The sequence below is a fragment of the Calypte anna genome, chromosome 15 (assembly GCF_003957555.1).
Source record: "Calypte anna isolate BGI_N300 chromosome 15, bCalAnn1_v1.p, whole genome shotgun sequence".
NCBI lineage: Eukaryota > Metazoa > Chordata > Aves > Apodiformes > Trochilidae > Calypte > Calypte anna.
Genome location: NC_044261.1, coordinates 7,947,032 through 7,967,150, shown reverse-complemented (window position 1 = coordinate 7,967,150; position 20,119 = coordinate 7,947,032). Strand labels below are relative to the sequence as shown.

General features: G+C 37.8%; 1 protein-coding gene across 1 annotated transcript in view; it reads left to right on the top strand.

The window, feature by feature from the left end:
- Positions 1-20,119, top strand: part of EP400 (E1A binding protein p400) — a 48,452-nt gene that overhangs the window by 21,172 nt on the left and 7,161 nt on the right. Inside the window, exons 20-49 of the mRNA XM_030460299.1 lie at positions 223-359; positions 956-1,142; positions 1,855-2,021; positions 2,851-3,005; positions 3,525-3,734; positions 4,793-4,957; positions 5,767-5,934; positions 7,021-7,100; positions 7,870-8,168; positions 8,891-9,093; positions 9,191-9,360; positions 9,579-9,775; positions 10,244-10,355; positions 11,026-11,169; positions 11,475-11,633; positions 11,900-11,983; positions 12,570-12,701; positions 12,822-12,866; positions 12,974-13,127; positions 13,533-13,774; positions 14,302-14,475; positions 14,721-14,768; positions 15,779-15,915; positions 16,450-16,506; positions 16,622-16,700; positions 17,025-17,225; positions 18,280-18,325; positions 18,416-18,525; positions 19,151-19,355; positions 19,879-20,042. Coding sequence (XP_030316159.1) covers positions 223-359; positions 956-1,142; positions 1,855-2,021; positions 2,851-3,005; positions 3,525-3,734; positions 4,793-4,957; positions 5,767-5,934; positions 7,021-7,100; positions 7,870-8,168; positions 8,891-9,093; positions 9,191-9,360; positions 9,579-9,775; positions 10,244-10,355; positions 11,026-11,169; positions 11,475-11,633; positions 11,900-11,983; positions 12,570-12,701; positions 12,822-12,866; positions 12,974-13,127; positions 13,533-13,774; positions 14,302-14,475; positions 14,721-14,768; positions 15,779-15,915; positions 16,450-16,506; positions 16,622-16,700; positions 17,025-17,225; positions 18,280-18,325; positions 18,416-18,525; positions 19,151-19,355; positions 19,879-20,042 — 4,431 coding nt within the window. The remainder of the gene's footprint in view (positions 1-222; positions 360-955; positions 1,143-1,854; positions 2,022-2,850; positions 3,006-3,524; positions 3,735-4,792; positions 4,958-5,766; positions 5,935-7,020; positions 7,101-7,869; positions 8,169-8,890; positions 9,094-9,190; positions 9,361-9,578; positions 9,776-10,243; positions 10,356-11,025; positions 11,170-11,474; positions 11,634-11,899; positions 11,984-12,569; positions 12,702-12,821; positions 12,867-12,973; positions 13,128-13,532; positions 13,775-14,301; positions 14,476-14,720; positions 14,769-15,778; positions 15,916-16,449; positions 16,507-16,621; positions 16,701-17,024; positions 17,226-18,279; positions 18,326-18,415; positions 18,526-19,150; positions 19,356-19,878; positions 20,043-20,119) is intronic.

Here is a 20,119-nt window from a genome sequence, read left to right as displayed (position 1 = left end):
AAAATAGAGTGGAGATTTATTATAAAAAATAATGGAAGGCTTAGATTTTGGAGCACATTACTGCCTATACAACCATCTGCATAAAAACATGTTTACACGTGGCATGTGAATTTTAGCACATCCAATGTGTTAAGTAGCGAGTCGGTTTAACTTCCTGTTGTAAAACTGTCTTTGAATTGGGATTTTTTTCTTTTTTTAACCCTCAATTATGAAATGTTTCAGATGATTCAGCCGTTTATTTTGCGGAGATCAAAGAGAGATGTTGAGAAGCAACTCACAAAGAAATATGAACATGTGCTGAAGTGTCGTCTTTCCAATCGACAAAAAGCTATGTATGAAGATGTTATTTTACAACCAGGGTAAGGAGTTGAAACAGGAAATAAAAAACTGGGTTTTTTTGTGCTTAAGCAAGATGATACACGATTGTTGAAAGTGTTTTAGTTTTATTCTGCTATCTCCATTATGATGAGTGAATAGGATGTGATTACATTGTAAACTAAAATTGCAGGCAAGTAATGGTTAATGGAAAACATACATTACCTGTGGAACCTAAAAGCTAAAGCAGCCTTGCTATTTTTTTTAAAGATTTGTTTGTAATGAGTGGTTCTTCCTTTTTTAAAGTGTGGTGTGAGAAGCAGGGCCAGGGAAGGTACAAGATATCTGTGATATCAACGGGTTATTGAAAGGTTCAGGGATGAAACAGAACTAAAGCAGGTGGAGGACAGGGAGCATGTGAGGTTGACTGCAAGACAGCACTGGTCCTTATGTTTCATTTTTCCAGATTTACACTGGGTACAGTGCTACTTAAAATGTACTAGGAAGACCTAGGTAAAATCTTAAGTTTTTTTAAAGACTTTTGCATAACATGCCACATTGCACATTTTCACCTTGCAGATTTAAGGAACATCTCCATAAAAGCTACACTTAATGTATTTCTCTTTAAATTGTTTGGTAGAACCCAGGAAGCTCTCAAAAGTGGTCACTTCATCAGTGTCCTGCACGTCCTGATGCAGCTGCAAAGGATTTGCAATCACCCTGATCTGATAAATCCCAGGCTTTCCAGCACCTCCTACGTTTCAGAAACACTGGAGTACAGAACTGCATCTCTGGTGCTGAGTGCCCTAGAGAGGGATATTTGGAAGGTGAGTAGAAAAGTGAAGACTTTTTTGGTTTTTTCTCTCTTATTGGCCTTTTAGAAATTCAGTATTTAATCTGTTTTCTTATACATCATAAGTTTACCCGAATTCAGTAGTTCATAAGCATGCCTGCCAAGTGTATACTTGCTCCACCTGTTTATTGTAATAGTAGTTTGTGTTTTTCAAGTATTTGTAATTGGTAATTTTTCATGAACCTGCTCAAAGAGAAGCTTTGCTTTTATCATGCTCATGTTTGCAGGAATATTCTGACACAGAACAGTCTAACAACTTCTAACAGCATTAGAAGTATGAGTAATGGAGCAGATGAGTATCTTTTTGGTTGGTCTCTCATGTTTTTGTACTCCTACAATGCCTTTTAGCATTTGAGCTCAGTAGTGAACACCTAAGGTCCCTATTAATTCTTTGGAAATTATGGAATATTGGTAAATGTGACTTGCTTTTGTTTCCATAATTGGCAAGTGACTTAAATTATTTTGCTACCAATGCTGATGGTTAAAATGGTGCTGTCAGCCTAAGATATATTTCCAAGATTTCTATATAGTTTTTGCTAATAATTAATAGTTTACTTTTAAAAATTAAAACAGCATTCATTTTAAGTTAAAAAGTAAAACAGAAAGTGAATTCAGCATGTAACACAGAGAGGACTTAACTGTTTCATTTGTCACATAAAATAAACTTTATTTTACCATGTTCCTAGGAATCAGACCTGTCTCTTTTTGATCTCATTGGACTGGAAAACAAAATGACTCATTATGAAGCACAGGTGTTGCCAAGACAAAAGGTCACTAGGAAGTTAATTGAAGAAATCTACAGCTCCCCTCCACCACCAGCTAGGCCCAACCCAGTGAAGCTCAAACCAAGCAGGTGTGTACAACCTCCCTGTTTTCAAGCTAGGATTGCAGGAGGAAAATGTAGTCTTTGTTGCTGTATTTACAGAGTTCTGTCTGCTTCTCTAGCAATATAATCCTCTAAAAATCTCACTTTGCATTTTGTTTCTCTGTTGCATTCTTGTTAACCCCTGGGATTTTATTTTAATAATATTTGAAGCATACAGTTCCATTTGAAATTTGTTAATGAATTTCCCATAATTTTTACTTCACCAGCAGATTAATTTTATTCTTAGGTACTTTTTATGGTGAAGGAGCATTGTTTTGCAAAATTGGTGTGGAAATAATTCTTTAAGACTGAGCTGGTTTAGAACACAGGGTTAGCTGTATTGGCAGTGTTATAAGAGGCATATGAAGTTCTGTAAAAGTAAATTTTTAAGAGTATTTCTCTACTAGGAAAATATTGATCTCTGAGGAATGTGGAACTGTTTTTCTGATGCAAAGGAGCTGCCTGATGACCTGCCAGCATCTTGATGTCTCTCTGGAAATGATACAAGAGTCCCATTCTTTTTCCAGACATTGATCTAAACTGTTTAAGCTGTTTGCTGTAATTTTAATGCATCCTGCATTAAATTGGATGCATGGCAGTGAAAGTTTTCCACTTCCTTGTACTTAGCTATATGACTTTATAGAACATCCATATGTGAAATTTGCAGGAGTGATGAGTCTTGACAGCTTCAGCCATCTGCACGGAAGAGATTAGATTCTGATGTGATCAGTTTGTGCTTTCCTTGAACGACCAAGTTTATTTCTGAAGGCCAAACTGTGATCTTCCTATAGATTTTGACTTTCCGTATTCTTTTCAGGTTGTTTCAGCCTGTTCAGTATGGTCAGAAACCTGAGGGCAGGACTGTAGTTTTCCCAAGCACCCAAGTACAACGTACAGTGACCACTGCAACAGTCACTCAACAGGGACAAGTACGAGGAAGATCCCCCATAGCTACAGTGTCTTCAAATCAAGGTATGAGAATTGGTGCTAGGTTGGTTACCAGGAACCTCTGCACAGATGATACAAGTTAGTGTGTTAATAGAACTCCTTTTCCCTCTAGCTCAATGATCTAGAATACTAATGGCTTAAAAATACCAACAGACTAATTGCCAGTAAATTTCCCCACTAGTTTCTGCAGCACTGATCTGCCCGTATATTGCAAAACTAAGCTTTGTGTAACCTTTTAGCATATGGAGTAAATATGGCACAGTTGGTATTTAAACTCTGATCATGTGTAATGTCTTGTCAGATATGGGAAATTACAGTGCTTTTGTGTATTTATTTAACCTTTAGACAATGCTTTCCAAATACTTAATGTTGTAAAAAGAGGATGGAGTAAAAGGTGTGGATAGCAATCCCAGTCTGTAAGGACGAGCCATTCCTGTAGCCATTTTAATATCCTGTTGGAAGGTTTCTTTTTAATGCAGGTTGTTTAAAAGAGTGGAGCTAAAACCTCTAACAGCTTGCACAAACAACCCTTATTGATTGCAGCTGCAGCAGCACAGTTTCAGACAACTCAGGCTTCCTCCACCAGTGCTCCAAGACACCAGCCCGCAGCGACCTTCACCACAGCAACTAGCACAGCCAACCCTGTGAAACCGCGGGGCCAGGCCCCGCCGCAGGCCCCCTCGCACACCATCCAACAGAGTGTGCTGCCTCAGAGGCTGGTACTGACCTCTCAGGCCCAGGCACGGTTGCCTAGTAAGTGGCCTCCCCTTTCAAGGTTTCTCCCACCTTTGTACTACAACGAGGTTAAGTTACTAGGCACCCTAAAATGTGTACAGAATCGTTGTTTTTTTTTCACTCTTCTGATTAGCCTTGCTCAGTACGTTGCTTATGACCAAGGAAAATCGAAAATTGGATAAGAAACAATAGAATTGCTGTGGACATACATTAGTGGTGTCAACTTAATCTCCTGTTTCTGCATGTTTCTTCTGCTGGCAAGACTTCCTTCAGACCAAATGTTTTAGCTCTATCCTAATTATTCCTTTCGTATTAAACACTAATCCATCTGCTAAAGGCCTCTCACGGAGAGGAACGTCGCAGCTGTTAGGCAGAGAAAAGCGATGAGGCTTTGCTTAAAGGTTGTATGTGCACTGCCTATTAGCATGTGTATAGAGTACTGAGCACTGATGTATTAATTTTATCTCTGGGGTAATGCACTGCCTTTACAAAAGCTAAATTTTCACGCCAGTATTATCTGAATATCATAAAAGTTAATGCTTAAATGCCTCTAACGTTTCTGCATTTAAATCACAAAAAGCTTGGTCCTTATCACTTCAAAGCTTTTTGGTTTGTCTAAGTGCAGATAGCTTAATACATGGATCATGTTTCATCAGCAAATTTTAGGCCATTTCAAGTGTGTGCTTACAGTGCCACGTGAATTTTTTTGTCTCCTCATTGAAACCTTAGTTTGTGCTCTTGAAAAGGCAGTGAAAATCACTTCAATGTCTATACTCGTCTGTTACAAAGTGTCACATGAGTTTTCAGGTAGCTCTTAACTTTTTTGCTAACGAAAGTGATACATTCGAAAATGTTGATGTTCTTATCCTTTAAGCAATCAGCTTTTTTCCAGTTTGTCCAACAAATATAGAAAGCAATACCTGCTTAACTTTTATATGACACTTTTGATGCACTAAGTATGCATGGAGGGCGCTTCCGCACCAGTTTACTAACCAAAACCTAGAATTGTGAATATTAAGCAACCCGCCTCCCACTTTGTTTGTCTTTTTTATAATGCCTTTTTCCCTCCTTAACAGGTGGTGAGGTAGTAAAAATAGCCCAGCTGGCTTCTATAGCAGGAGCACAAGGCAGAATTGCTCAGCCAGAGACCCCTGTAACACTGCAGTTCCAAGGGAACAAGTTCACTTTATCACACAGTCAACTTCGCCAGCTCACTGCAGGGCAACCCTTGCAGCTACAAGGTACTTGCTTCAAACCAGGGAGTTTCCCTTATTTAGAATGCTCATTTTTTGATATGGGCATCACATTCCTTGTTGCTATATGTTAGGGAGATTTTTTCCATCCCCACTGCTTGCACTGTTCTGCTCTATGTGAGAAGTATAAAAGGTAACTGTTTTAAAAATAAATGCCTATTAAATGTAAGATACAGTTACTTTCGTTTTCTGTATCAGATTGCAAGATTTTGTTATTTAATTTATTTTCTTATGTAGGCAATACAGCTAAAGTAAAGTGAGGCATTATTTCATGTAAACTCCATGATGAGCAGAAACAGACAAAACTGAGGATCTTAAATGGTTGAAATAATACTTAAAGATTGGTGTGCAACTGAATTTTGACCTAATATCTATCCTGACCAGAAGGCAGCAATATCTTTTTGCCCTTAAATTTCCCTTGCTGATTGTATATGTGTTGCCAAATTCAAGAGAACCTGGGTATCTTAATTCTCTGTGGCCAACAAAATAGTGTAAAGGCTTTGTGCAGATTTTTTTGTTGATTGGTTTTCTTCCAAATTCCATATAAAATATGTAGGTTTAGAATGATATACCAACAACATGGATCTCCTCTTTTAACTATAAAGGCTTAAGTGGTTTCCTTCTCTTAGCTTTTATGGAACTTTAAATCAGATTTGGGTGATGAACTTGTCTGGGAAAATAAGACATAGTTTGCAATGGTAATAATCAGTTTGTAACAGTGAGATCTTTTGCTAGAGAACACTATTTATTATTTTCCACTCTATCCAGACTAATTTTTAAAAAATCCTCAATTGCAGGAAGTGTTCTTCAGATTGTTTCAGCACCTGGTCAGCAGTACTTGAGACCTCAGGGTCCAGTTGTCATGCAGACAGTTTCCCAAGCAGGAAATGTTCAGAACGCTCTTAATGCTTTAGGAAACCAGCATCAAGCAGGTGTCCCAACTTCCTCAGCAGTGACACAGCAAGGTTGGTTTTTTTGCCAGAGCAAATGTCTCTACTAAGCTAAAATCCATGGCTAAAATCATGTATGAATGTAATTCCAAATTGCTATAAATCATAATTCTGAAAGATGAGTCCAGAAGTGGGTGAATTATGAGACAAATCCTTCTGATTTATGTGTGACATGTAATGAAGTTTCAGATTATATTTTAGTGTAAATTTTGGAGAGCTGTAAACTGTACTAAATATATAGCATTCTTTTACCAGTTGTGTCAGGTCTGATTTTTGTGGGAAGAAGTGAGTTTAAAATACTGCATTACTTTTTCCAAAGAAAGATCAGGGTGGTTACTTTTTATACTGACAGAGAATGTCAAGCAATTTTCTCAGTTTTTCCACATTTATTTTGCTTTTATCTATTTTTCTTTGCTGTTTTCCTTTTCCCTCTAGTTTTTGGTACAAATGTGATTTGTTTTTTGACTAAAAACACAGTCAAGATGTTGATCCAAAACCAACAGAGAATTTATAACAAAACAGCAGATTGTTATATCATGATAAATGCAATGCTAGGAGTTTGTTTCCTGGAAATGGCCATCTGCTGCAGTTTTCTCTGGATATAAACCATTCTCCTAAATCAGACTGTTTACTGCTCCTTTTTGATACATTAATAAGCATTTGAAGTTCATATTTTGACTTTAAAGCATAAACATCTCATCATATAAAGGGAGAGGAAGCTTCAACAGCCTCTCAGTTCAGAGGTAAAGGATTTCTGTTGTAGTTCAGAAGATCTGTGGCTCAAATCTTTTATCCTCCAGCTCAGATTGCATTACAGGTACCCTAATATGGCCAGAGTTCAGAATGAAAATGGATGTAAGATTTCTACAAAAACTCAGGCATCTTGCCTCTCTCATGATGAAAAAACTGTTAAAAGCAATAACAACTGAAGTATCGTTTCTAGTTGCTAAAAGAAAACATTGTTATTTTTGCTGTTCATCTTTGAGGGAAGGTGAACATATTGAAAATATTGAATCTTACTTGTTGAAAATAGTAAGTGAAACCAATCTTCCAGAAAAATGAAGATATAAACATAAAGTTTATCCTCAGTTTGTATTCCAGGTAGAACTGCAGTTACAAATTTGTCATCTGGTGAGATGGGAGCAGCATTAAAACCAGCACCTGCACATGGACAATCTCAGGTACTTTATTTTCTTATGGGAAGACATCTTTTCAGGATTGATACAAATCTGTGTACTAACTGGAAACTATAATTTACAAAGCTGAAATCAATTAGAAATATTGATGACTACAGAGGAGGTAAAAACAAACAACTTCTGTCAGTTTTTCAGGTTGCAGATGCAATGCATTTTCATCTCTAACCCGTAGTTCAAAATAAACTGGTATATAACAGCAGCTAGCACATTTCTTGTGCTGTGGTAGCAGGCAGGTTCTTATAACTGTAATATATCACAAATAAGTAATCTATGAATAAAGCAATCTGAAGATTTTCTGTGTGTTTTGAACACAAAGGCAATTGGGCCAGTTCTTAAAAATTTTTAATCTTAAGTTTTTAGAAAACATACCCAAGCAACCACTAAAGCAGAGAAAGAGATCAAGTTCAACTCTGCAAGTTAATAATATTAGTGTATTAATTGAAATGTCCCAAATATAAATGATTAATTTTGTAAAACTATGAAAACACATTTTTAAAAAACCAAGGAGATGCTAAACTAAGATAAAATTGACTCTTTAATATAAATTGGATTTAGGTATAATCTTAAAATTTTGTCTGAAATGTTCACCTGTTTTAATAGGTTTAAGTAGCTGCTATATCTAGGATGCTGGTGCCATAAAACACACAGTACTCTGATCCTGATATCTTCATTCTGAAGAAACTCAAATTCCTCAGTGACTGAGCTGTAAATGTTTTTTGTTTTGGCTTTTTTTTTCCAACTTTTCTTGGGAAAGGAGACTTATGAAGAAAAGAACCGTCTGCTGAAGGAGCGGCTGGACAGAATATTTTCTGGCAATGAGCGTCGTTGTTCCCGGGCCCCGATGTATGGCAGAGACTTGCTGAGTGTTTGCTCTTTGACTGGTGGAAGAAAACCCTCTCAGCTGCCTTCCAGTGAAGACAACAGCTGGAGGTGGGCTGGCTTTGTGAACTGTTGCCTTTCTTCAAGTGCCTCCGGAGGCCCAAGTAACCCATTACAAGAAATGATCCTGGCTTTGGTTCAGCAGCAAGAATCTCTTAAGGATGTTGTTGACAGGTAATGTGTGACTCTGCCTTTTAAGCCTTTACCACATTTAGCCATTTCTTAAACACTCCTTTCCAAAAAAGCTTTAAAACCTTGTTTCTGTTCACAAGCTGTTTTGGTTTAAACTGATTTATGTAGCAGTAAACGATGCAGTACAAACATAAAAATAACAGTCACCTCTGTTTCTTTTAGGATCTTTATAATAAGAATTTTCAGTGCCTCATTCCTAATTTCAAGTCCAAATTCAGCTGACCATGCTTCAGCTTGCATTCTTATGCTTTGGATTTACTTCTGAGTAGGTACCTCTTGGAGCCAACCAACAGAAACAGATACAGGCAGATGCTAGTTTAGCTAAAGGTGACATTGAGTGGACTGCATGCAGAGCAATAGCTGCAGTTTTCTTGAAAAAAGAAATGCAGTTGGTTCTGAAATTTTTATTTAATTGCTTTCAGTAAGTTCAGTATGATGTTTCTTGTATTTTCAGTTCCAGTGACTGAATACAGTTCAGACACCTTCACAGAAGCTATTATCAAAGCAGGCAAAACAAAACAAATCCAGTGAGATAAGAATATTAACACTTGGAATGTTTGCAGCACTTGCGAAGTTACTTTAGGGAAGTGGCTAGGTAATAGTGTAGAGCTACATTGCTGACAGGCTGAAAGTTATTGCTGTGGATGATAATTGTGTATGTAACATTTTAAACTAACACTTCCACGTTTTGGTGCTTTTTGCAGGGCGCTCTACATATTGCCAGCTGCAGTTGCTGCTCCCCCATGTTTGTATGTAGCAAATCCCCCCCCTTTGTACAGTCACAGACTGAAACTTCTTAAGCACAGTCTTAAGCAGCAGGCAGCTCCAGACTTGCATCATTTACAACGAATGACAACTCCTCACCTGCTACAGTTCCCTGACCTCCGGCTGGTGCAGTATGACTCAGGTAGAGAAGGATGTTCAGTGCTGTTTCAGTGATTTTTGTTTCACAAGTATGGGATATCTGCATAAAACCATGTTTTTTTTTCTTGTTTGAAATACAGGAAAATTAGAAGCTCTTGCTATCTTGCTTCAAAAGTTGAAATCTGAAGGGCGCCGTGTGCTGATTCTGTCACAGATGATTCTGATGTTGGACATCCTAGAATTATTCCTGAATTTCCATTTCCTTACTTTTGTGAGGATTGATGAATATGCTAACCATGAACAACGACAGGTAAGTTTGTCCTAGAGCAGTGTGTGCTGCTCAGGATTTTGTACAGCAGAGGAAGGAAACACACATCGTTTCTGATTCACTTTGAAACACTTATTTTTGTCTGGGTTTTATTATGCTACAGTGAATTTGTTATGGCATTTTCTTTTGGTGTGTGTGTGTGTGTTTCATTTACTCCTTGTTTTTATTCCATCTGTTTCTTTTTATTCCATTTGTTTTAGGAACTGATGAAAATCTTCAACAGAGACAAGCGCATTTTCTGTGCCATCCTTTCCTCTCACAGTCGTTCCACTGGAGTCAACCTTGTTGAGGCAGACACTGTTGTATTCTATGACAATGATCTAAACCCAGTGATGGATGCAAAAGCTCAGGAGTGGTGTGACAGAATTGGGAGGTGTAAAGATATCCATATATACAGGTAATGGTTGCAGATCAGTGACTGCTCTTTAGCATGACTCAGTGTAAGGTTAATTCAGATAGTGCTGCTCTGAGCTGCAATGAAGTGGAAAGAGCACTGAAAATTTCATCTCATCTCAATAAAAAAGACAACAGGCTACCATCTTTTTTAACACCAAACATAATTAGTGAATCAAACCTGCATGCTTTTTATCTGTTAGTTTACATGGAATTTTTAAAGTGAGGTGGGTTTTATTATTTTTTTTTTAAATTACACTGTTAAAAGAAAGCTTTGAAGTAGAGGAGGTGGTATGTGTTTTGTCTGGGCCTTTACCACAACTAAAAATACAGCCCCCAAAACCAAGAGAACACCATGTTTGAAAAGTTCAGTGTTACTGCCTAAGGGCAATTTCCTTTTTGTATCTAAAAGCTGTCTTGGAAATTACTTATATTTCTGGGTTTTTTTGGTTTTTTTCCATTGTTTTTTTAGGCTTGTCAGTGGTAATTCTGTAGAAGAAAAGCTTTTGAAAAATGGCACAAAGGACTTGATCAGAGAAGTAGCTGCTCAGGGAAATGACTATTCAATGGCCTTTTTAACACAGGTAAGTTAATGTTCAATACACTGTTTCAGTATTTAATAAATTCCAGCATCTGTGCTGGAGTGTTTAGTAACAGTTTAGTAGAAATCTCTTTGGGCTAGAATTGATAGGAAAGCAGATGAGATTTCATGATTGCTTGACTGTAGTGCCACAGCCTCTTAAACAGTCTGTCTGCTTTTGTTCTGTTACTGCCACAGTGATCCACAGGTACCACCCATGTGACTTAATATATTCTGGTTTCTTACACCCCATTGCAAAATTCAACAGAGCTTGTAAGGATGAACATTTCAACAACTTTAAAAATGTGTAATATAATGTTTAAGTATTTAGAATGATGGGCTCTCCTTTGCTCCTCTGAAAGTGCAGAAGGCAGTGCCTGTACTGATGAAGCTGGTACCCTTTGGGCATTCCCATTATAGTAGTGCAGGATGAGACAGTGTGTGTATTTCTGATTTTCCTATAAATGAACTGTTAACACTTCATTCTGCTCTGTAGTCCTACAGGAGGAAGGACAGCTTTTCAGAAATTTAGACAGATGTCTAATTTTTTCTTTAGTCCATCCTTATAAGATCACTTGAACCTGAGCTAATTCAAAGTTAAATAAAAAATAAAAAATAAAATGGTCCTGAAAGCTGAATGTACTTCTCTTTCTTTTTTTCTTCTACTTGCCTAGCAAACGATTCAGGAATTATTTGAGGTTCATTCTCCTATGGAGGATTCTGGATTTAGAGTGAAAGCAGAAGAATTTGTGGTACTTTCTCAAGAGCCATCTCCAGCAGAAAATATTTCACCTAAAGTTGCAAGACCATTCATAGAGGTAATTATTAACACATACATTAAAAACACAGCTGTGCAACATTAATATTTAAACAGCTGCCTTATCTTTTTTCATTTGGGTAAATTCTATCAATACCTTTTTATGGTAATTTTGCATTTTGTCATTTTCCTTCTAACAAAACTTTCAAAACCCACAGCTGAGCTGCATGCTTTCTGGGGACTGTTTCTCTTTCCTCAGCAGACACTTATTCCAGAAATTTGTGTTGTCTTTCACTGAATTCCTTATGGGGTTTCTTAGACTATTTTTGAAATCTTCATTATTTTTTAAATATGTCTTTCTGAAAGGCTCTCAACAGTATTGAACAAGAAGATGAGGACTTAAATGATTGTGTACAAGAAAGAGGATCTGAGTCAAGCATTGAACCTTTAATCTCGGAGCTCTGCGAGACAAAATATATTGAAGAGCCCTCACAGCTGCAGGAGTTGGTTGCTGTTGTGGATCAGGTACTTCCCATGAATATGTGGTTAAAAAGTAATGCTAGTTCAAATACTTCAATCTCTGCAGTCTGGCCTTGAAGGAACTCTGATGTCTAGGGGACTAATACTCCCATTAAATGGATGGGAAATCTGACTTAAATGTGAAGCCATCAGAGAGGGAGATTAGATTTAAGCAGAGCTTTGATATATTCTCCTTTGATTAATATTTCTTTTATTATCCATTTCATTATCCTGAGTTCTAATTTTTTTTTCCTCTCAATACATTCTCTTAGCTGACTCCAATTGAGAAATATGCTTTGAATTATTTAGAGCTCTTCCACGTTTCAGTTGATGAGAATGAGCCACGGTTGAATGAGGTAAACCAAAAAATACTTCTTTTCCCTGTTTTTCTGTCACAGTATGTACAAGCAGGGTTGTATTTCCAATGTGAAGTGGGAGTTTCTCCAGTGACACGGAATATATTGTAGGAACTTCTGTGATCTTCTATTGCTTTACTTTATGAATACCAGAATGGCTTACAGAGAGCTTATTATTTTAGGGTTCTCCTGGTTTAAGCAGGTATCAGTACTTAATTTCTTTTTTTTAAAATGGGAATGGTACTCTTCAGCACAGCTCAGAAAATGTTTGTTGTATTTCATTGGTAGCAGGGGAAAAAAGTTCATTAATTTCAATGAGCCTGTTTATTTGGCTAAAGGAGATGTGTTTTGGTTGTCTTGACTGGTTAACTGAAATACTTAGTTTGCTTTTTTGAGCACCCTCAGCACAGACCAAAAACTCTCTTCTAGAAGATTGTAAAAGTATCTGTTAAGAAATTGCTATAACATTTCTGTGTGTGCAAATGTCAAAGTTCAGGGAGTTTGTCCATGAAAATACAAATCAATTACCTTTTAATCCAGAGTCTGCTACTATGTAAAGTTTATAAGGAGTCTAACTTTCATCTAGATGGAATTGAAAACTGCAAAGAAGGTGTGGGAAGTCCAGCATATGAAGGAGTTAAAGGAAAAAGAGCAAAAAATGCTTTGGGAGGATGAAGAGGAACTTCTGACCTACACTCGGGAGGATGCATACAACAAAGTAATTCCTCATTAGTCTTGTTTTTCTTAATAATGTATTTCTTAACAGTCATTCTGAGCATACCTTTTCCTTCATGGTTCAGTTGGGTCATTTGAATTGTATTCTCTCTTTGTGGTGCAGGAATTTGTCTATGAAGGTCCAGATGGACAAACTGAAATAATGCCAGTAAGTACATGTAACACCAGGCAGCCCAAACAGGCTTTTTACTTTCTGAAACAGAAAGATGAGTGGAGAATCTTTATTGCAGTAATTGGAAATTTTGTTCTGTGCAGCTTTGGACTCCTCCCACTCCACCTCAGGATGACAATGATATCTACATTGATTCTGTTATGTGCCTGATGTATGATACTACCCCCATTCCAGAAGCAAAGCTGCCTCCAGTGTATGTCAGGAAGGAACGTAAACGACACAAAACAGATCCATCTGGTAAGTGTCTGTTCAAAAGTTCTGAGATTTATTGCTGAAACTTAAAAAAAACAAGGAGATTATCATACCTGCTACATACTTGGTCCATTAAAGATAAAATGCAGGTTTGTCTCACCGTGGGCTCTAAGCAGCAGAATCACTGGAAGCCCCAGTTCTTGCAGTGTGTCTTTCTGTTTAGACACATAAGTGTTTGTAAAAGAACAGTTTTAGGAAACAGACATTCTACTTATGTGAGTTAGGATGAGGCTGATTTTGCTGTGTGCCAGGTTCTGTGCAGTTACTGACACTTTTAAGCAGCTATGGGGAATACTTCTACACGTGTGGGAGCATTTTGAGGTTCTAATTAGCAAAGAAATAAAAAAATGGTAGTAACTACTTACCCAAGAAATTTATTGTTTATCTTAGCTACAGGCAGGAAGAAAAAGCAACGTCATGGAGAGACAGTAATTCCACCTCGTTCACTTTTTGATCGAGCGACTCCAGGAATGTTGAAAATGCGCCGAGAGGGCAAAGAGCAAAAGAAAAACATCTTGTTGAAACAACAAACACAGTTTGCAAAGCCTTTGCCAACTCTTGTCAAACCAGCTGCTGAGGCTGGACAAGATAATCCAGAGTGGTTGATCAGTGAAGATTGGGCACTCCTGCAGGTCAGAGGACACCTGCACTTTGTTTTTCCTATTTCTGCTATTATCGTTTATTGTATTTTTGCTTCTAACTTCAGAAATGGCTCTTTCTGCACTTTATCTCTTTAAGGTCATTTCTAATTCTTAATGGTTAGTTGACATTATGCTGACATAACTCAGAACAGATTGCTTATCATTTGTGTTCCTCAGGATGAATGAAAGGTTAAACTGCAGAATGTATGATAAGGTCCTGTTCCTATGTTCTACATTAGTTCTACTGGCCGGACGTTGGATGCTGGATGCTCTCCCCAACTTTGAGAACAGTCATCAATGGCAGCCCTGTTCCTCTTACACCAATCTCCAAGTGTTCTCTTACATGTCAATCTGCATAATTGCATTTTGTGCTTTCTTTATTCTCTGTCAGTGTAGGTGAACCCATCACCTGAGCCCTAAGCTGTGTCACTGAGTGTGCAGACACAAGCAGATGGGGGTAGGTTTGGAAGACAGGAATTACTTGTCACCTGAACATTTTGTACTTTTGTCTCTTGCAGGCAGTGAAGCAGCTTCTGGAGCTTCCTTTAAATCTTGCTGTTGTATCACCAGCACACACTCCCAATTGGGACCTTGTTAGTGATGTTGTTAACTCGTGCAGCAGAGTCTATCGCTCACCAAAGCAGTGCCGCAACAGATACGAAAATGTCATAATCCCCAGGGAAGAGGGAAAGGTGAGTTCACACAGAGGGATGCGTCTTGTTTTTACCTTAAGTTTGTAGAGTTTTTTTTCCTTATCTCCGTAAACACTTGCTTTTTGTTAAAATGTTTCAACAGTGTAAATAAATAACTTTTAAAAGAATATAAAAATTATCCTCATCAGGATTTCCACTTATTTTATGTGATTTCTTTGAAAAGAAAAAGCAGCTGAACAAAATCTTCCACAAAAGATCATCTAACTTTCCTTCTTATTTTACAGCTAATGTACGAAGCTAATCCTAAAAAGAAGACAAAAAGTATTTATAAGGTGTGCATTGGTATTCTTTCAAAATCAAATCTAGACACTGTGGTATTTAGCAGCAATGGAGGTGGGCAGATAATTCATATGAGATCCATGTTGAGTGTTACTTGAATTCTGAGACATCAATTAAAATTCCAAATTTATTTTTCCTTTCTTTACTGGTACAGTGGATTGACACCAGACTTCAGCTTTTGGATTTGATAGATAAATCTTAAATCATGCAATAAGTTTGTGACTTCATTTAAACTGTAGTGGATATTTTTCCACCTAACAACCACCACGTAACTTACCTGGACTGTAATGATTGTACTTAAGAGCTGTAGGAGTGTACTTCATACTAGGGCTTGAGTGGATTACAAACACATAGTGAATTTAATGCTTGAAGCACCTTTTAGTAAATGAGGCTAAGAGTGCACTGCAGAAACCAAAACAAATTTCATGATTATAAAGAACTTCTTCCAAACCATGCGGCAATTTAGTGACAGAATCTAGAACTTCTGACTCTAGTCCCATTCTCTGACTAAAAAGCAGGTTTGTCCCTGACTGGCAGTTTCTGCTTAGGAGAAGCCAAACATTAGCTGGCATGATGTGTTGGATGTTAACATAGCTTTGCTGGGAGAGCAGTGCAGTGATGGTTTTCTGATACTCTGTGTGCGCTGTGCATAACCTAAACTAATGGGCTCTTGGTTTGGGTACTGAATTAAACTCGCAAAATCTGAACTAAAGCAAAGATTCTTTTTCAAGTTAGAGATTGCCATTTTGTATGTCCCCTCCCCAAGTGCTGATGCCAGTGTGACCGTGAGAACTGCTCCTTATTTTGCTCTTTCTTTGTATATTTCCCATAGAGTTTTGTGTAACAGTAAGTTATCAGTGGCACGAGGCAGAAACCAATCTGTGATAGATATGTTGGAGTACATTTTAAAATAATCTACCAGCTCACCATGTGTTTATACATAGACAGAATGCCCTGGGAGTGTGAAACTGAAATTGAAAGTTGGTTTGTTTTCATTTTTTAGACTAAAAACAGTCGCCCACTTCGTACCAATCAGATCTATGCTCAAGATGAGGGTGCCACCCACACACAACTCTATACTAATCATTTTGAGATGATGAAAATGATTGCAGGGAAAAGAAGCCCACCCATCAAACCTCTGTAAGTTGAACTGGGATCATTTGATCTCCCTCTTAGCACAGATCTGCTGCAAACTCTTCTGAATTGCACTCCCAACTGGGAGTAACTTTACATTGTTGGAAACTTCTGGTCTGTTCCTCTGTTCTTAATCATTCTCCTGGTGTCCTGGCCTTGTGTAACTGGAACACCTTCATATTTCTTTTGTTTGGATTACCTTTAATTTACGGCATGAGTTTGGTGTGCACTCAGTTGTTTTTTTAATCTACTTTATAATCCACATGTTCCATTTGCCTGAATTGTAAACATTTTGATGTTTATGCTGCTTAGTAGTATGATGTTTTCCATGCATATTTTGACAGTAACTTTTTCTGCATTGATTTCATATTTACTATGAGGTTTTATTAAAATATCTGTCTGTGTGTAGGCTCCAGTATTGGTGGGAATATCATGAAAACTTCACCAAAATCACAGTGTCATCTGCTAAACCATGTGAAATTAAGTATTTTTTTTAAGTTTTTTTTTTGTCTCCAGTAATACAGTTTTGCTCAATTTCAGACTTGGCATGAATCCTTTCCAGAAGAATCCAAAGCATGCATCAGTGCTTGCAGAAAGGTGGGCACACTGTTTTAAATGAGTTATGAATTGCATAAAAGTGCTTTTTTCCTGTTTTAACTTTCAGTTATTTGTTTTTTAACAATTGTGTGCTTTGTCTTGTAAATATTTCTAGTGGAATCAACTATGATAAGCCACTTCCTCCAATTCAAGTTGCATCTCTCCGAGCAGAACGTATTGCAAAAGAGAAAAAGGTATGGTCTGCATCTCAGCTGGCCACCTTTCTTGTATTATTCAGAAAGTGATACTTGTCCTTGCTTGTTGATTGTAAATTGCTTCTGCTATGCTCTAAGATACAGCCATGAGTATAGCTGATAGTTGGAATCCAGCTAGGTCATGTAACTTGGAGTGCTACAGTGAAGAGAGACTTCTGTGCCGTCTCTGCAGGCACATATTTAACACCTGCTTAGAATTAAAAGGGTTTTGTTTGTTGTTGTGTTTTGTTTTGTAAAAAGTAACCTCCTGATTGTTACATGTGCTGTTTTGAAGACTATGAAGCTCACACTTTGATTTCCTAGGCTTTGGCTGAACAGCAGAGGGCACAGCAGCAGACAGGTGCACAGCCTCAGCAGCAGCAAGCTGGCCAGCAGCAAGCTCAGCAACCAGCTGTACAGCAAGCACAAGCCCAGCCTCAGCCCCAGGCTCAGGCACAGGTAGTTCAGCAGCCACAGGCAGTAGTGCAGACTGCAGTAACTACTGTGGCCAACACTGCAGTATTGGTAAGAAAGGGAGGGCTTGGTGCCTCTGATGTAGTCACTTCAGTTCTTCTGTATGTACCATATTTGTGTGTACTGTATTTGTGTGTTTTATTTTCTCTGGAAAGTGAGAATTTTAGGTCAGTATAGTGAGAGAAAAGCTATTTCTGTCTTTCTGGGGTTTTTTTTCCTGTGTATGCTGGATGTTTTCTTTTTTTGCTCATTTATTAAAATGGTGTTTGTACCATTATAAAAATATTTCTTAGCATGCTGAGGTGGAAAAACACCACATCTTTTGCAAAGATTTTTTGCCTCTTCCAGTATAGACTTGAATTTAGTTTAATCAAAGCCTGAGCAAATAAATTTGTTCAGTCAGTGAGCAGTGTTTATACAGAGAGCTTGGGCAATAAAGAGAAAGTAGCTCTAAGAGCTGCTCTGTTAAAGTAGCTTAAAACCCAAAGCTTTATTAACCTTTGCAAGGCAAGTGGAATGTTGCATCCTACAGGATCTACCCTGGTTGTTTTACTGGAAATCTGTGCAAACTTTTCATGGCTTCCCTAAATCTAGAGTTTGATTTAATGAACCTAATGACAGGTCTGAGGCTTTTGTTTTTAGAGGCAATCCAGTTGCATACTAATGTGTGGAGGCAGTGGTGATTTTATTTTGCTTATTGAAGAGCAAGAATGCTGCAGCTGTTTGAGAAAGAGACAGAGAATGGGTTCTGACCCACAGGTATTTGTGTCTGTCTGCTGCAAAGTGATGTTCATGTGTGACTGAAGGTTTGTGGCACACCAGAGCAGTGTATTGCTCCCTTCTTCTGCCAACGAGAGTGTCAGAACTGACTGAACATTTGACTGGTCCCCAGTTGCTTCTTAGTGTGGCAGAATAATGTGAATACACCAGTTGTGGTTGATCTGCAAAATGAACGAACAAGTGCAGAAATACCTGTCCATTTGACTGCATTTTTTCTTACTTTGTCACCTCTGGATTTGTGTTAAACAGCACAGTAGAGTAAGAGCTACATTCAGTTTTCTTTTATTGTTTGTCTGAACTGTTGCCTTAATTGTCTTCTACGTAGGCAGGCACCATCAAAACAGCAGTGACTGGGACGAGTATACAGACTGGTAAGGAGCCTTTGTCATTGGGATTGGAAATGATTGGAGATTTGGGTCTTCATTTTTAGAATCTCATATTTAATCGTGGCTCATTTTCAGCTACAGTGAGTGGGAATGTGATAGTGAATACTGTTGCTGGAGTCCCTGCTGCTACCTTTCAGCCCATCAACAAACGTCTGGCTTCACCTGTTATACCTGGAACACTGACTGTGAGTAGATCACAGCACTGGTTGTGTCCCTGGACTGATTTTTTTTTTTTAGCTTTTCATAATATCAGATGCTCTGCTTCTTGCAAATTTCATGTCCATCAAATGATTCTGTGTCAAACCCTTTTCCAGTACCAAAATACCAGAACACACTGGAACAGTTATCAGAACAAAGTGCCCTAATGTTTAAAATAGTAGGTGGGTGATGTAATTGTCAATTCATTATGCCATTACCATTTCCAGCCTCTAACGATGTTGTTCTTTGTTAAGCATGATCTTTATTATTCTTATATGGTCTTTATATATCATCATATTCTTATATGATCTTTATTATTCTTTTAATCATTTAAGACTATGGAAGATAAAACAAAAAAATTGCAAGGTAGTAAAACCAAATTTTTGTAATGTCATTGAGGGTTTGGTCTTTGAAAAAGATTTAACCAGATGCTGATTATGACAGATACCAAAACAGAGAGGTGTGTTAGAAAGATTTGGACCTTCTTTGATTTTGCAATGCTTTGGTATGTTTGAAATCTTTTTTTCTAGAATCCACTTCCAGAAGCTTCCCTTGGTTTTCTTATGAGGTGTGGAAACTGTGAGAAATAAGAATGTCTTTGTTCCTTTTCAGACTTCAGGAGGCACTGCAGCTGCACAAGTGGTGCATACCCAGCAGAGAACTGCAGCAGCACCCGCTGCCTCCACAGAGCTGGTGACCATAGCATCAACCCAAGGAGTTCGTGCAGTGACATCAGTGACTGCATCAGCAGTGGTAACTACAAACCTCACACCTGTGCAGACCCAGACAAGATCTTTGGTGACTCAAGTTACACCAGGTAATTATTCTGTGTTTATGGATTTTTTTTTCCAAGGGTACCTAAAGGGCCTCAGAATTTCTGTAGGTGTCTTGATTGCTGTAGCCCCACTATACTGAAAGTCTTCATTTGTTGGCAGCACAGTTAAACAATAAAAAATACAAAACAAATAAAATAGGATTTTTTATTTGCTTTACTGTTGGTGCTAAGATTACCTTTTTCTTCAGTATTTCTGGATAAAGTGTTGTAATAGAAAGCTTCTTGACCCCTAGGTATTACAACTGAAAAAACTTATTACTAATCTAGCAGTAAAATACTAGAGCTGGCTGTCTCAAACTAAAACCCTGTGTGAAGAAAGGAAGAGTGTTTTATTATTTACTTGGTTTTAATATCTTGTTTATTCTAACATGTTTTTACTTGTAGTTAGTCCACAAACAGTGCTGGAGCAGAAAAACACTCACATAGCAGCTTGGATTTTTAGGTGAAATCAATTAATTAAAATGAATACTGAAAAATCTTTAATTTGTTTTTTTTTTATTCACAGCTACACCAACAGTCCAGCTGTCTGGCAAAACTATTACCCCAGCTCACTTCCAGCTTCTGAGGCAACAGCAGCAGCAAGCTGCTCAGGTCCAGGTCCCACAGATTCAAGCTCAAGCACAAGCCCAGTCTCCAGCTCAAATAAAAACTGTAGGGAAATTGTCACAGGTGAGGAAATGCTTCTAAAGTAATATGACATGTTACTCGTTGTTGCTGTAAGCACCATTACCAGTGTGTGTTGGATC